The sequence below is a fragment of the Nerophis lumbriciformis genome, linkage group LG09 (genome assembly GCF_033978685.3).
Source record: "Nerophis lumbriciformis linkage group LG09, RoL_Nlum_v2.1, whole genome shotgun sequence".
Taxonomy (NCBI): Eukaryota; Metazoa; Chordata; class Actinopteri; order Syngnathiformes; family Syngnathidae; genus Nerophis; species Nerophis lumbriciformis.
The window spans coordinates 50,415,001-50,432,500 of NC_084556.2; the positions used below are offsets into that span (position 1 = coordinate 50,415,001).

Genomic DNA, 17,500 nt, shown 5'->3' on the forward strand with positions numbered 1-17,500 from the left:
CCGCCTCCCGTGTTCTCCAGGATCTTGTTGACGAAGTCCGAAGTCTGGCCGGCAACAGGCGGTTCCACTGCACACACACAGGAAGTTGGAGGTGAACGAGAGTTGACATTCCTCTGTGTATACACACGCACACACACACGCTACTAATGTTACTGTAGCACACACTGTGCTGGATTACAAGAAGTTAATTGTGCTTCACTACCAGGGCCGGCCCGTGGCATAGGCCGTATAGGCAAATGCTAAGGGCGCCGTCCATCAGGGGGCGCCACGCCAGTGCCACAAATGTTGGAGAAAAAAAAAAAAGAAAAAAAAAAGTTGGTACTATTATTTCTAAATACAAAAAATAATCCCACGTTAATTAAAATGCAAAGTAAAGCCTATTTAATAGAAATGTTATTTGTTACAACATTACACCCCCCCCTCCCCCCGCACGGTGAGTCATGATACGGGTCATTTCCCGTATCATGACTCTTTTTGGACGTCACCACATCAAAAAATCAACACAAGATGTCAAAACGGCCAAAACTGTCAGGTGCCCAGGGAAGAAAAAAGAGAAAAGAAGAGGAGTAGAAACGAGAAAAGACAGAGGTAGCAGGTAGGTAACGTTAGCCTACATGAAATGATTTGTCTGTTACAGAATGTGATAGTAACCTGGCTTTTTAGCATTAAGCTAATGTTACATGATTCGGCAATTGCTAATCAATAAATAGCTAGTTCTGTTTTAATGTCGGGTTAATATTGTGGAGGGGGCTAAATTGTTATGGAAAATAATAATGTAACGTTAGGTAATTACAGTACTCCCACCTTACATTCCTCAGGGACATTTGTATTAGATCTTTTAAGCAGGTGTTTTTTGTTTACATTGTTATTGCCTTCTGGTTAGCTAATGTTTGCCCTGCAGGTAATAGTCACTTTTCCACCCCTTTATATATTAGGTATAGTTGTAAGTAAAAAAAAAAAAGGTCAAAGACAAAGCTATTCGGTTTCTTGTGAGCAGAGGTGGGTAGTAACGCGCTACATTTACTCCGTTACATCTACTTGAGTAACTTTTGGGATAAATTGTACTTCTAAGAGTAGTTTTAATGCAACTTACTTTTACTTTTACTTGAGTATATTTATAGAGAAGAAACGCTACTTTTACTCCGCTACTTTTACTCCGCTACTTTTATCTACATTCAGCTCGCTACTCGCTACTCATTTTTATCGATCTGTTAATGCACGCTTTGTTTGTTTTGGTCTGTCAGACAGACCTTCAAAGTGCCTGCGTTACTGGTGACGTTTCACTCCGTTCCACCAATAAAATGCAGTCACTAGTGACGTTTGACTCCGTTCCACCAATCAGATGCAGTCACTGGTGACGTTGGACCAATCAAACAGAGCCAGGCGGTCACATGACCTGACTTAAACAAGTTGAAAAACTTATTGGGGTGTTACCATTTAGTGGTCAATTGTACGGAATATGTACTGTACTGTGCAATCTACTAATAAAAGTTCCAATCAATCAATCAAAAGTGTGAAGGAAAAAAGACCCTTTTTTATTTCAAACGTACATCCCGTCACAAGCCTAAAGACTGACTGCACAGTTCCTGTCTTCACAATAAAAGTGCCGCTCCATCGCGCCTGCGCTTTCAAAACAAGAGTCTCCGAAAGCCAGCGCAAACAAGCTGGCAAGCTACGGAGTTTGCCGCCAATGTATTTCTTGTAAAGTGTATAAAAACGAATATGGAAGCTGGACAGATAAGATGCCAAAAACCAACCACTTTCATGTGGTATTAGACAGAAAGGAGGAACTTTTTTTCTCCTCCATTTGAAAACGTGGACGCTATCATCACTACTGTCTGATTACAATCAATGCAAGTCATCAGAATCAGGTAATACACCAACTTATATTCTTGTCTTCATGAAAGAAAGGAATCTATATGTGTTAAACATGCATGTATATTCATTAAAACACCTTTAACATGTAAACAAAAACGGCAAAATAAATAAATATAAATTATATACTGTATATATCAATGTATGTATATATATATGTATATATATATATATATATATATATATATATATGATATGTGTGTGTATGTTACTCATCAGTTACTCAGTACTTGAGTAGTTTTTTCACAACATACTTTTTACTTTTACTCAAGTAAATATTTGGGTGACTACTCCTTACTTTTACTTGAGTAATAAATCTCTAAAGTAACAGTACTCTTACTTGAGTACAATTTCTGGCTACTCTACCCACCTCTGCTTGTGAGTATATACACTTCACTGCCGATGTGGGGGGGCGCCACCTAAAATCTTGCCTAGGGCGCCAGATTGGTTAGGGCCGGGCCTGTTCACTACAGTATATGCAAATGAGCAGCGAGAGGCTCCGCCCCACCGAGGGTCTCCTGGATGAGTCGCTCCAGCGTGTTAAGTTCAAGTTAAAGTACCAATGATTGTCACACACACACTAGGTGTGGCGAAATTATTCTCTGCATTTGACCCATCACCCTTGATCACCTCCTGGGAGGTGAGGGGAGCAGTGAGCAGCAGCGGTGGCCGCGCCCGGGAATAATTTTTTGGTGATTTTTTGTATAGTCTTTGGTATGACTCAGCCGGGGTTTGAACTCACAACCTACCGATCTCAGGGTGGACACTCTAACCACTAGGCCACTAGTCCTTATGTGACTCTGAGTTGAACGGCAGCAAAATGAGCTAATAAATTTGGCATGCTAATGTTAGCGTGTTTACAGTTAACATGTGTCAGGTACTAAGTTGAGACACCGAGGTGAACGGCAGCAAAAATGGGATAATAAAGTAAGCATGCTTACAGTTAGCACCTGTCAGGTAGCAGGTTGTGACTTTGAGGTGTACGGCAACAAAATTGGCAAAAAAAAAATGTTAACAGTTAGCATCTGTCAGGTAATAATAATAATAATAATAATAATAGATTTTATTTGTAAAAAGCACTTTACATTGAGTAAACAACCTCAAAGTGCTACAGTGTATTAAAAAAATAAAAAGATAATAAAAAATAAATAAAAATAAAAACTAGAACAGCCAAATAGCTAAAACTAGTACCGTATTTTCCGCACTATAAGGCGCACCGGATTATAAGGCGCACCTTCAATGAATGGCCTATTTTAAAACTTTGTTTATATATAAGGCGCACCGCATTATAAGGCGCATAGTAGAGGCTGGGGTTACGTTATGCATCCCGTAGTTGCGAGACCTGTTGTGGCTCAATATTGGTCCATATATAAGGCGCACTGGATTATAAGGCGCACTGTCAGCTTTTGAAAAAAATGGAGGTTTTTAGGTGCATATATCTAAAAAAAAGGCTTTTTTAAAAAGAAGGGTTTTTAAGCCTTTTTTTAGAAGCATCCACAGTCTGTGGTGCCCTCAGGTGGTCAGGGAGAGCGTTCCACAGACTGGGAGCGGCGGAGCAGAAAGCCCGGTCTCCCATTGTTCGTAGCTTTGTCCTCGGAGGTTGGAGGAGGTTAATTTGTGGTGATTTTTGTATAGTCTTTGGTATGACTCAGCCGGGGTTTGAACTCACAACCTACCGATCTCAGGGCGGACACTCTAACCACTAGGCCACTTGCTGGGCCGAGGTGACGAGTCCTTATGTGACTCTGAGTTGAACGGCAGCAAAATGAGCTAATAAATTTGGCACGCTAATGTTAGCATGTTTACAGTTAACATGTGTCGGGTACTAAGTTGAGACACTGAGGTGAACGGCAGCAAAAATGGGATAATAAAGTAAGCATGCTTACAGTTAGCACCTGTCAGGTAGCAGGTTGTGACTTTGAGGTGTACGGCAACAAAATTGGCAAAAAAAATGTTTACAGTTAGCATCTGTCAGGTAATAAAAATAATAATAATAATAGATTTTATTTGCAAAAAGCACTTTACATTGAGTAAACAACCTCAAAGTGCTACAGTGTATTAAAAAAAATAAAATAAAAAGATAATAAAAAAGAAATAAAAATAAAAACTAGAACAGCCAAATAGCTAAAACTAGTACCGTATTTTCCGCACTATAAGGCGCACCGGATTATAAGGCGCACCTTCAATGAATGGCCTATTTTAAAACTTTGTTTATATATAAGGCGCACCGCATTATAAGGCGCATAGTAGAGGCTGGGGTTACGTTATGCATCCCTTGCGAGACCTGTTGTGGCTCAATATTGGTCCATATATAAGGCGCACTGGATTATAAGGCGCACTGTCAGCTTTTGAAAAAATTGGAGGTTTTTAGGTGCATTAGAGATGCACGGATAGGCAATTATTTCATCCGCAACCGCATCAGAAAGTCGTCAACCATCCGCCATCCACCCGATCTAACATTTGATCAGAACCGCACCCGCCCGCACCCGCCCGTTGTTATATATCTAATATAGACGATGCAAGGCATTGGTGAGGTTATAAAGCTTTTGCCTGTTAAAGAAAGGAGACTGATCCAATGCAGTACAGACATTCGCGTGCCACGCTGTCACGACCCAGACGCACACCAGTGCGCAATCATATGGGAGCCGCGCTGAGCGCACCTCCAAGCGCGTCTCGCTGCCGGCGACGGCCGGGTATATGGGCCCGACGCTCCAGCGCCATCCATTTTCAGGGCTAGTTGATTCGGCAGGTGGGTTGTTACACACTCCTTAGCGGGTTCCGACTTCCATGGCCGCCGTCCTGCTGTCTATATCAACCAGGGTGAGCCCCACCCCTTTCGTGAGCGCACTGCGCGCGGAGTGACCCCTGTTACGCGCCCCCGGCAACAGGGGTGGCGGGCAGGTAAGCTGTGCTTACCTGCTGCGCGTGACGCCGGCCGCGGCGAAGGCGGACGAGGCGAGGTGTCGGTGCGGTGGGCGCGGTGGTGACCCTGGACGTGCGTCGGGCCCTTCTCTCGGATCGCCTCAGCTACGGCTCCCGGTGGGGCGTCCCTTCTCCGCTCCGTAAAAGTGTCCATCTCTTTTTCTTTTTTTTCTTCAGTTGTGGCATATGCAGCAGGTGCCTGATCGTTTTTCGTATGTGGGTAACAACATTTAACTATGTATATATATTTCCGAATTGGTTTAACTGCCACCCGCCTGAATCTATTTAAAATCTAATTTTTTTTTTATTTCAACCGCCCGACCCGACCCGACCCGACCCGACCCGACCCGCGGATAAAATCTAATTTTTTTTTAATTTCATCCGCCCGATCCGCGGATAATCCGCGGACTCCGCGGTTGTGCCCGCAAACCGCGCATCTCTAAGGTGCATATATCTAAAAAAAGGCTTTTTTAAAAAGAAGGGTTTTTAAGCCTTTTTTTTTTTAGAAACATCCACAGTCTGTGGTGCCCTCAGGTGGTCAGGGAGAGCGTTCCACAGACTGGGAGCGGCGGAGCAGGAAGCCCGGTCTCCCATTGTTCGTAGCTTTGTCCTCGGAGGTTGGAGGAGGTTAGCCTGTCCGGAGCGGAGGTGTCGTGTGGAGGATTTGGGGGTGACTAGTTCTTTGAGGTAGAGGGGGGGCATTTCCATGGAGGGTTAGTAGGGAGACTTTGAATTCAATCCTGAGTGGAACAGGAAGCCAGTGAAGGGATTTGAGAGTTGGTGTGATGTGGTCATATTTCCGCACTCTCATCAGGATCCTAGCAGCACTATTCTGGATGTATTGTAGCTTCTGGATGTTTTTGCTGGGGATCCCGACAAGAAGGGCGTTGCAGTAGTCTAGCCTGGAGGAGACAAAGGCGTGGACGAGCCTCTCGGCATCAGAGAGAGTGAGTGAGGGGCGGAGTTTAGCAACGTTCTTAAGGTGGTAGAAGGAGGTCTTGCACAGTTGTTTTATTTGAGCCTCAAAGGTCAAGTGAGGGTCCATTCTAACACCCAGATTAGTGACTGAGGATGAGAAGGTGATGCTGGTGTTGGTGTCTGATGCGGGCTGCCGACTAGAATGGCTTCGGTTTTGGAGCTGTTTAGTTGAAGAAAATTGTGTTTCATCCACCCCTTTATCTCCTCCAGGCAGTTGGTAAGTGTGGATGATGGCACGGCCAAGGGGGAGCATGTAGAGTGTGAAAAGGGTGGGGCCGAGGACAGATCCTTGAGGGACACCACAGGTGACAGAGAGTGTGTCCGACTTTGCCTCTCCCAGAGAGACGAACCCTGTTCTATCGGTGAGGTAGGACGTGAACCAAATGTGAGTGAGGTGTACGGCAGAAAAATTGGCTTTAAAAAGTTAGCATGCTAACATTAGCATGTTTAAAGTTAGCATCTGTCAGGTACCAAGTTGTGACTCTGAGGTGAACGGCAGCAAAAATGGGATAATAAAGTAAGCATGCTAACATTAGCACGTTTACAGTTAGCACCTGTCAGATAGCAGGTTGTAACTTTGAGGTGTACGGCAGCAAAGTTGGCACAAAAAAAAGTCAGCATGCTAACATTAGCATGTTTACAGTTAGCATCTGTCAGGTATCAAATGTGAGTGAGGCGTATGGCAGAAAAATTGGCTTAAAAAAGTTAGTATACTAACATTAGCATGTTTAAAGTTAGCATCTGTCAGGTACCAAATGTGAGTGAGGCGTATGGCAAAAAAAATTGGCTTAAAAAGTTAGCATGCTAACATTAGCATGTTTAAAGTTAGCATCTGTCAGGTACCAAATGTGAGTGAGGTGTACGGCAGAAAAATTGGCTTAAAAAGTTAGCATGCTAACAATAGCATGTTTAAAGTTAGCATCTGTCAGGTACCAAATGTGAGTGAGGTGTATGGCAGAAAATTTGGCTTAAAAAGTTAGCATGCTAACATTAGCATGTTTAAAGTTAGCATCTGTCATGTACCAAGTTGTGACTCTGAGGTGAACGGCAGCAAAATTGGGATAATAAAGTAAGCATGCTAACATTAGCATGTTTACAGTTAGCATCTGTCAGGTACCAAATGTGAGTGAGGTGTATGGCAGAAAATTTGGCTTAAAAAAGTTAGCATGCTAACATTAGTATGTTTAAAGTTAGCATCTGTCAGGTACCAAATGTGAGTGAGGTGTATGGCAGAAAATTTGGCTTAAAAAGTTAGCATGCTAACATTAGCATGTTTAAAGTTAGCATCTGTCATGTACCAAGTTGTGACTCTGAGGTGAACGGCAGCAAAAATGGGATAATAAAGTAAGCATGCTAACATTAGCATGTTTACAGTTAGCATCTGTCTGGTATCAAATGTGAGTGAGGCGTATGGCAGAAAAATTGGCTTAAAAAAGTTAGTATACTAACATTAGCATGTTTAAAGTTAGCATCTGTCAGGTACCAAATGTGAGTGAGGTGTATGGCAGAAAATGTGGCTTGAAAAGTTAGCATGCTAACATTAGTATGTTTAAAGTTAGCATCTGTCAGGTACCAAATGTGAGTGAGGCGTACGGCAGAAAAATTGGCTTTAAAAAAGTTAGCATGCTAACATTAGCATGTTTAAAGTTAGCATCTGCCAGGTACCAAGTTGTGACTCTGAGGTGTACGACAGCAAAAATGGGATAATAAAGTAAGCATGCTTACAGTTAGCACCTGTCAGGTACCAAGTTGTGACTCTGAGGTGTACGGCAGCAAAAATGGGATAATAAAGTAAGCACGCTAACATTAGCATGTTTACAGTTAGCACCTGTCAGGTAGCAGGTTGTGACTTTGAGGTGTACGGCAGCAAAATTGGCACACAAAAAAGTCAGCATGCTAACATTAGCATGTTTAAAGTTAGCATCTGTCAGGTACCAAATGTGAATGAGGCGTACGGCAGAAAAATTGGCTTTAAAAAGTTAGCATGCTAACATTAGCATGTTTAAAGTTAGCATCTGTCAGGTACCAAGTTGTGACTCTGAGGTGTACGACAGCAAAAATGGGATAATAAAGTAAGCATGCTAACATTAGCATGTTTACAGTTAGCATCTGTCAGGTACCAAATGTGAGTGAGGTGTACGGCAGAAAATTTGGCTTAAAAAGTTATCATGCTAACATTAGCATGTTTAAAGTTAGCATCTGTCAGGTACCAAATGTGAGTGAGGCGTACGGCAGAAAAATTGGCTTAAAAAAGTTAGGATGCTAACATTAGCATGTTTAAAGTTAGCATCTGTCAGGTACCAAATGTGAGTGAGGTGTATAGCAGAAAATTTGGCTTAAAAAGTTAGCATGCTAACATTAGCATGTTTAAAATTAGCATCTGTCATGTACCAAATGTGAGTGAGGTGTATGGCAGAAATGTTGGCTTAAAATGTTAGTATGCTAACATTAGCATGTTTAAAGTTAGCATCTGTCAGGTACGAAGTTGTGACTCTGAGGTGAACGGCAGCAAACATGGGATGATAAAGTAAGCATGCTAACATTAGCATGATTACAGTTAGCATCTGTCAGGTACCAAATGTGAGTGAGGTGTACGGCAGAAAAATTGGCTTAAAAAGTTATCATGCTAACATTAGCATGTTTAAAGTTAGCATCTGTCAGGTACCAAATGTGAGTGAGGCGTATGGCAGAAAAATTGGCTTAAAAAGTTAGCATGCTAACAATAGCATGTTTAAAGTTAGCATCTGTCAGGTACTAAATGTGAGTGAGGCGTACGGCAGAAAAATTGGCTTAAAAAGTTAGCATGCTAACATTAGCATGTTTAAAGTTAGCATCTGTCAGGTACCAAGTTGTGACTCTGAGGTGTACGGCAGCAAAATATTGCTGAATAAGTTAGCATGCTAAATTTGAACATGCTAACATTAGCATGTTTACAGCCACCTTGTGTCAGGTATCAAGTTATAACTCTGATGTTTACAGCAGCAAAATTGGCTAAAAAAAAAGTTAGCATGCGCTAAAATTAGCATGTTAGCATGCTGCGCCTCACCGAGGGTCTCCTGGATGAGTCGCTCCAGCGTGTCGCTCATGTTGCTGGGCCGAGGAGACGAGTCCTCCGCGCGGGCGACGATCTCCTCCTTGATGGCGTTGATGACGAACAGCAGGCGGTCTGAGGGGCGGCGGCAGGAAGTGAGTCAGGAAGTGGTCGCGGTTACCACGGCGACACAAGCCAACTCACCGTACTCGGTGCTTAGTCCCCACAGTTTGACCTTGTTGGCTTCGTACTGAGCCTTCTTCTTCAGACGACAGGCCCTGCACACACACTTGTGGTTATGTGTGTGTGTGTGTGTGTGTGTGTGTGTGTGTGTGTGTGTGTGTGTGTGTGTGTGTGTGTGCGCACGCACACTTACCTGGACGCCAGTTTGTTCTTCTCCTTGCGGGACCAGGGCCGCGCGGTGAAGGGCAGCTCGCTGACGGGCGTCAGGTCGCCGATCACCTTGTTGAGTTTTCGCAGCTCCGTGCCGATCTGAAGAAGCTTCCTGGGATTGGGGGTCAGGTCTTCCACGTCCGTACGCCGAGACTTCTTCAGCATGTACTTGCCTGCGCGAGGACGCCGTCACATAATCAACGCATGTTCTTTCACGCTTACAGTTAGCATGTGTCAAGTACCAAAACATAAGACTGAGGTGTACGGCTGAAAAACGCTAATAATACCATGCTATCAGTTAGCATGCGTCACGTGCCGAGTTATAGAACCCCACAAAATTGGCTAAAAAAAGTTAGTATGCCAACATTAACATGTTTACAGTTAGCACCTGTCAGGTAGCAGGTTGTGACTTTGAGGTATACGGCAGCAAAATTGGCAAAGAAAAAAAAAAAAAGTAAGCATGCTAACATTAGCATGTTTACAGTTAGCATCTGTCAGGTACCAAATGTGAGTGAGGTGTATGGCAGAAAATTTGGCTTAAAAAGTTAGCATGCTAACATTAGCATGTTTAAAGTTAGCATCTGTCAGGTACCAAGTTGTGACTCTAAGGCAGGGGTGCTCATTACGTCGATCGCGATCTACCGGTCGATCTCGGAGGGTGTGTCAGTCGATCACCAGCCAGGCATTAAAAAAATAGTCCTAAAAATGAGCGATCATAAATCTTCACTATGACGTCACTTTCGTCACTTGATTGACATTCACGGCACCCGAGGGTCTTCTGAGATTACCGACTGGAAGGCGAGAAACACTTTATTTCAACAGACTCTGGCGCCGTACCTGTCGTCAAAACTCCAAAGACCGACTGCACAGTTGCACAATAAAAGCTCTGCTTCATCCTGCCTGCGCTACCAAAATAAGAGTCTCAGAAAGCTGGCGTGCACAAGCTAGCAAGCTACGGAGTTTGCCGACAATGTATTTCTTGTAAAGTGTATACAAAGGAGTACGGAAGCTGGACAAATAAGATGCCAAAAACCAACCACTTTCATGTGGTATTGGACAGAAAGGAGGACTTTTTTTCTCCTCCATTCGAAAATGCGGACGTTATCATCACAACTGTCTGATTCCAATCAATGCAAGTCATCACAATCAGGTAATACACCAACTTATATTCTTGTCTTCATGAAAGAAAGGAATCTATATGTGTTAAACATGCTTGTATTATCTTTAACCACCTTTAACTTGTTAACAATATTAACTATTTGTGTTAAACAGGCTTGTATTATTTTTAACCACCTTTAACTTGTTAACAATATTAACTATATGTGTTAAACATACTTGCATTATCTTTAAACACCTTTAACTTGTTAACAATATTAACTATATGTATTAAACATACTTGTATTATCATTAAACACCTTTAATGTATTAACAGTATTAACTATATGTGTTAAACATGCTTGCATTATCATTAAACACCTTTAACTTGTTAACAAAAACATCCATCCATCTTCTTCCGCTTATCCGAGGTCGGGTCGCGGGGGCAGCAGCCGAAGCAGGGAAGCCCACACTTCCCTCTCCCCAGCCACTTCGTCCAGCTCTTCCTGTGGGACCCCGAGGCGTTCCCAGGCCAGCCGGGAGACATAGTCTTCCCAACGTGTCCTGGGTCTTCCCCGCGGCCTCCTACCGGTCGGACGTGCCCTAAACACCTCCCTAGGGAGGCGTTCGGGTGGCATCCTGACCAGATGCCCGAACCACCTCATCTGGCTCCTCTCGATGTGGAGGAGCAGCGGCTTTACTTTGAGCTCCCCCCCGGATGGCAGAGCTTCTCACCCTATCTCTAAGGGAGAGCCCCGCCACCCGGCGGAGGAAACTCATTTCGGCCGCTTGTACCCGTGATCTTGTCCTTTCTGTCATAACCCAAAGCTCATGACCATAGGTGAGGATGGGAACGTAGATCGACCGGTAAATTGAGAGCTTTGCCTTCCGGCTCAGCTCCTTCTTCACCACAACGGATCGATACAGCGTCCGCATTACTGAAGACGCCGCACCGATCCGCCTGTCGATCTCACAATCCACTCTTCCCTCACTCGTGAACAAGACTCCGAGGTACTTGAACTCCTCCACTTGGGGCAAGATCTCCTCCCCAACCCGGAGATGGCACTCCACCCTTTTCCGGGCGAGAACCATGGACTCTGACTTGGAGGTGCTGATTCTCATCCCAGTCGCTTCACACTCGGCTGCGAACTGATCCAGTGAGAGCTGAAGATCCTGGCCAGATGAAGCCATCAGGACCACATCATCTGCAAAAAGCAGAGACCTAATCCTGCAGCCACCAAACCAGATCCCCTCAAATTCTGTCCATAAAAGTTATGAACAGAATCGGTGACAAAGGGCAGCCTTGGCGGAGTCCAACCCTCACTGGAAACGTGTCCGACTTACTGCCGGCAATGCGGACCAAGCTCTGGCACTGAGCATACAGGGAGCAGACTGCCACAATCAGACAGTCCGATACCCCATACTCTCTGAGCACTCCCCACAGGACTTCCCGAGGGACACGGTCGAATGCCTTCTCCAAGTCCACAAAACACATGTAGACTGGTTGGGCAAACTCCCATGCACCCTCAAGGACCCTGCCGAGAGTATAGAGCTGGTCCACAGTTCCACGACCAGGCCGAAAACCACACTGTTCTTCCTGAATCCAAGGTTCGACTATCCGGCGTAGCCTCCTCTCCAGTACACCTGAATAGACCTTACCGGGAAGGCTGAGGAGTGTGATCCCACGATAGTTAGAGCACACCCTCCGGTTCCCCTTCTTAAAGAGAGGAACCACCACCCCAGTCTGCCAATCCAGAGGTACCGCCCCCGATGTCCACGCGATGCTGCAGAGTCTTGTCAACCAAGACAGCCCCACAGCATCCAGAGCCTTAAGGAACTCCGGGCGGATCTCATCTACCCCTGGGGCCTTGCCACCGAGGAGCTTTTTAACTACCTCAGCAACCTCATCCCCAGAAATAGGAGAGCCTACCACAGACTCCCCAGGCACTGCTTCCTCATAAGAAGACGTGTTGGTGGGATTGAGGAGGTCTTCGAAGTATTCCCTCCACCGATCCACAACATCCGCAGTCGAGGTCAGCAGAACACCATCCCCGCCATACACGGTGTTGATAGTGCACTGCTTCCCCTTCCTGAGACGGCGGATGGTGGTCCAGAATTGCTTCGAAGCCGTCTGGAAGTTGTTTTCCATGGCTTCCCCGAACTCCTCCCATGTCCGAGTTTTTGCCTCTGCGACCGCTGAAGCCGCACACCGCTTGGCCTGTCGGTATCTGTCCGCTGCCTCAGGAGTCCTATGAGCCAAAAGAACCCGATAGGACTCCTTCTTCAGCTTGACGGCATCCCTCACCGCCGGTGTCCACCAAAGGGTTCTAGGATTACCGCCACGACAAGCACCAACTACCTTGCGGCCACAGCTCCAATCAGTCGCCTCGACTATAGAGGCGCGGAACATGGTCCATTCGGACTCAATGTCCAGCACCTCCCTCGTGACATGTTCAAAGTTCTTCCGGAGGTGGGAATTGAAACTCTCTCTGACAGGAGACTCTGCCAGACGTTCCCAGCAAACCCTCACAATGCGTTTGGGCCTGCCAGGTCTGTCCGGCATCCTCCCCCCCCATCGCAGCCAACTCACCACCAGGTGGTGATCGGTAGAAAGCTCCGCCCCTCTCTTCACCCGAGTGTCCAAAACATGAGGCCGCAAATACGATGACACAACTACATGTTTGAACATGGTGTTCGTTATGGACAATCTGTGGCGGGCACAAAAGTCCAATAACAAAACACCGCTCAGGTTCAGATCCGGGCAGCCATTCTTCCCAATCACGCCTCTCCAGGTTTCACTGTCGCTGCCAACATGAGCATTGAAGTCACCCGGGGCAGCACTCTCAAGTACTCCCTCGAGTGAATCCAAAAAGGGTGGGTACTCTGAGCTGCGGTTTGTCGCGTAAGCGCAAACCACAGTCAGGACCCGTTCCCCCACCCGAAGGCGGAGGGAAGCTACCCTCTCGTCCACCGGGTTGAACTCCAACGTACAGGCTCTGAGCCGGGGGGCAACAAGAATTGCCACCCCAGCCCGTCGCCTCTCACTGCCGGCAACGCCAGAGTGGAAGAGAGTCCAGCCCCTCTCGAGAGAACTGGTTCCAGAGCCCTTGCTGTGCGTCGAAGTGAGTCCGACTATATCTAGCCGGAACTTCTCCACTTCGCGCACTAGCTCAGGCTCCTTCCCCCCCAGCGAGGTGACGTTCCACGTCCCAAGAGCTAGCTTCTGTAGCCGAGGATCGGACTGCCAAGTGCCCTGCCTTCGGCTGCCGCCCAGGTCACATCGCACCCGACCTCTATGACCCCTGCCATGGGTGGTGAGCCCATTGGAGGGGGGACCCACTTTGCCTCTTCGGGCTGTGCCCGGCCGGGCCCCATGGGGACAGGCCCGGCCACCAGGCGCTCGCCATCGTGCCCCACCTCCGGGCCTGGCTCCAGAGGGGGGCCCCGGTGACCCGCGTCCGGGCGAGGGAAATCTGGGTCCTTGTTTTTTATTATTCATGGAGGTCTTCGAGCCGCTCTTTGTCTGATCCCTCACCTAGGACCAGTTTGTCTTGGGAGACCCTACCAGGGGGCATAAAGCCCCCGGACAACATAGCTCCTAGGATCATTGGGACACGCAAACTCCTCTACCACGTTAAGGTGGCAGCTCAGAGAGGAGGTTAACAAAAACATATATTACATAAATAAGTAAATATAAATGATATATATGAATGAGGTAGATCCCCACGACTTGATCAATTGAAAAGTAGCTCGCCTGCAGAAAAAGTGTGAGCACCCCTGCTCTAAGGTGTACGGCAGTAAAATTGGCCAAAAAGTTAGCATGCTAATCTTAGCCTGTTAGCATGCTACATTTTAACAGGCTAACATCAGCATGTTTACAGTTAGCATGTGTCAGGTACCAAGCTGTGACTCTGAGGTGTACTGCAGCAAAATGGGCTAATAAAGTTAGAATGGTATTGTTAGCATGTTTACAGTTAGCATCTGTCAGGTACCAAGTTGTGACTCTGAGGTGAACGGCAGCAAAATGGGCTCATGAAGTTAGCACACTCACGTTAGCATGTTTACAGTTAGCAAGTTGTGACTTTGAGGTGTACTGCAGCAAAATTGGCGGGAAAAAAGTTAGCATGCTAACATTAACATGATTACAGTTAGCATCGGTCAGGTACCAAGTTGTGACTCTGAGGTGTACGGCAGCAGAATTTACTAAATAAGTTAGCATGCTAACATTAGCCACTACAGCCACCTTGTGTCAAGTGCCAAGTTGTAACTGATGTTTAGGGCAGCAAAATAGGCAAAAAAAAGTTAGCACGCTAATGTTAGCCTGATAACATGCTAAATTCTAACATGCTAACATTAGCGTGTTTACAGCCAGCATATGTCAAGTACCAAGTTGTGACTCTGGGGTGTACGGCGGCAAATTTGGGCTGAATAAGTTAACATGCTAAATGTAAACATGCTAACATTAGCATGTTTACAGCCACCTTGTGTCAGGTACCAAGTTGTAACTCTGATGTTTACGGCAGCATGATTAGTTAGGCTTCTGATTAGTTATTGTCGCACTAAATGGCCCACATACGATGAATAGTTTATATACGGTAACGTGACCATAGTGTGAACTACATTTATGTCACATGGTATATACAGTACGTCTGTGTTTCCTCTTCATCCACCGTGTTTGAAGTCAGGGTGCATATTTTCCCACAAGTTGTTTATATTCAGACAAGGCAAGCGCAAAAATAGCTTTTGTGGATGTGGCCATCTTCATTTCCGACCTGGTTAACTGGAACGCTCATAGCTGGGCGGTGACGTCATTTCCAACTTGACTTATTACTCCCAAGGTAAATGGAATGCTGCACAAGAGGCACTCCGTCTTGCTTATATCTTGGATTATTGCCTTTAATAGAAATGTTGCCCCCACCCAACATGGCCACCGTAATGACCTGCCCTGCTAATGCGTGAAGGCCCCAATTAGCTGTGGAAGGACCCTATAGCAGCGTACTCAGCTTTAGCATTAGAACTAGTTGATTGTCATTGGTCAAGAATAGATTAAAAAAAGTCATTCGGAATCAATTACCCAAGTATAAACACATTTGTTCCCTTTGATTTATTTTTAATGTACAACATATTGCATTGCTTTAAAATAGCAGTTGCCCCCACCAAGATGGCCGCCACGTAGCTTTCATTAAGTGCGACAGCGCACAGATCATTTTAATTACATAATATATGTATTTCTGCTTCTCTTATTTATTCGGATTCTAAATCGATTCATAGCTTTCAAGAAACTGTTGTTACCTTTTTTCTCTTTTTTTTTTAAGAAAAGACGTTTATAAGCCATCTTTGTGTTTTTTATTTATTTTTATACCAAATAATACATGGCGAGAAGCTGTTTGAATAGAATCGGAATCAAATCGAATCGTGAGGGTCGTGTTAGCACTTAGCCACGGATGTTAGCACTATTTAAAACCTACCACATTGACTACGGGTGCACACAAAAAAAAATCGATTCACATCCGAATCCCAATTTCCGTTCAACCAGATTCTAAATCGATTCATAATTTCCAAAAATCGATTTAAATCGGAATTTTTTGTAAACAAAAATATATTTATATAAATCGATTTTTTAATTTAAAAAAAAATCGGTGAAACATTTTTTAAAAATGTATTAAATTTTTTCTTAAATTGATGATTTTTAAAAAAATCGATTCATAATTTTCAAAAATCGATTTGAATCGGAATGTTGTTTTTTTTAACAAAGATATATTTTTATAAATCGACTCCTAATTTTCGGTGAAACATTTTTTAAAAACTGATTGATAATTTTCTTCAATTGATTTTTTTTTAGAAAAATGTATTGATAATTTTCACTAACTAAAAAAAAATGTAATCGATGAATTTTTCTGAAAATCCATTTACGAAAATTAATAATCGATTAATAATTTGAAAAAATCGATTAAAATCTAATAAAAAGGTATTTATTTTTTAAATATAATTTATTTTATACCTAATTCTCAAAAATCGGTGAAACATTTTTAAAAAATGTATTAAATGTTTTCTTAAATCGAAGATTTTTAAAAAAATCGATTCATAATTTTCAAAAATCGATTTAAATCGGAATTAATTTTCTTTAACAAAGATATTTTTATAAATCGACTCCTAATTTTCGGTAAAACATTTTTTTTAAATTGATAATTTTCTTCAATCGATGATTTATTTTAGAAAAATTGTTTGATCATTTTCACAAATTTAAAAAAAAATGTAATCAATGAATTTTTCTGAAAATCTATTTTTGAAAATTAACAATTGATTAATAATTTTAAAAAATCGATTAAAATCAAATAAAAAAGTATTTCTTTTTTTAAATATAATTTATTTTATACCTAATTTTAAAAAATCGATGACAATTTAAAAAAAAAAACCTTGATTCATAATTTTTTTTAAATAGATTTTTTATTTTTTGATTCATAATTTTCTATTTCTTTAAAAAAAATTGATTGATAATTTTCAAAAATTTATTAAAAAAATGAATACTAGTTCTACCAGTACACTTCAATGAGTACACTGTGTACACTTTTTTACTTTAGACAGCGTAGCGCTGACCCAAGTTACCAAGTGCAAAAGTGGGCCAACATTTGGAGGCGCGAGGGTCTCACCGTGCAGGGGTCCGTTCTTCTGGTACAGGTTGCTCGGCAACGTGTGGCGGTCCCACTCGGAGGGTTTGAGCATGCGCTCCTGCTTGGAGGGCGTCAGCTGCTCGCTGTACTCCCAGAAGTAGCGGCGCTTCCCTCGCTTGTGGCCCGACACCCCCGCCGTCAGACCCTTGACGTCGTCCATCAGCGCCGCGTCGCAGCCTGACCGGGGAGAAGAGGGTGAGACACGCGACCAGGAAGTCGGCGAGGGCGAGCGCCTACCTGGCTCGGAGAAGGCGTCGCTCATGTCGTCGTCCTTGTCGGCTTCGTAGTCTTCGTCCTCGTCCTCGTCCTCGTTGTCGGACAGCTCGTGCTCGCTGCCGAAACCTTCGTCGTGGTCTTCATCGTCCAGCTCCAGGCCGTCGCCTTCATCCTCCTCCTCCTCCTCCTCCGCTTCCTCTTCCTCCTCTTCTTCTTCCTCCTCTTCTTCCTCCTCCTCCTCCAGGTAGGAGTGGCTTCTTCCCGCCAGACGTCTTCGCGTCAGGAAGAGCGAGTAGTTGTGTTCTTCTTCCTTGCTCTT

The 17,500-nt window shown here is 44.3% G+C and overlaps 1 protein-coding gene across 1 annotated transcript in view; it reads right to left on the reverse strand.

Moving 5' to 3' along the window:
• Window positions 1-17,500, reverse strand: part of crebrf (creb3 regulatory factor) — a 57,846-nt gene that overhangs the window by 1,352 nt on the left and 38,994 nt on the right. Inside the window, exons 5-10 of the mRNA XM_061962946.1 lie at window positions 17,203-17,500; window positions 16,945-17,142; window positions 9,183-9,372; window positions 9,011-9,084; window positions 8,822-8,941; window positions 1-67 (exon numbers count right to left, since the gene is read on the reverse strand). The exon at window positions 1-67 is cut by the window's left edge and continues 1,352 nt beyond it; the exon at window positions 17,203-17,500 is cut by the window's right edge and continues 775 nt beyond it. Coding sequence (XP_061818930.1) covers window positions 1-67; window positions 8,822-8,941; window positions 9,011-9,084; window positions 9,183-9,372; window positions 16,945-17,142; window positions 17,203-17,500 — 947 coding nt within the window. The remainder of the gene's footprint in view (window positions 68-8,821; window positions 8,942-9,010; window positions 9,085-9,182; window positions 9,373-16,944; window positions 17,143-17,202) is intronic.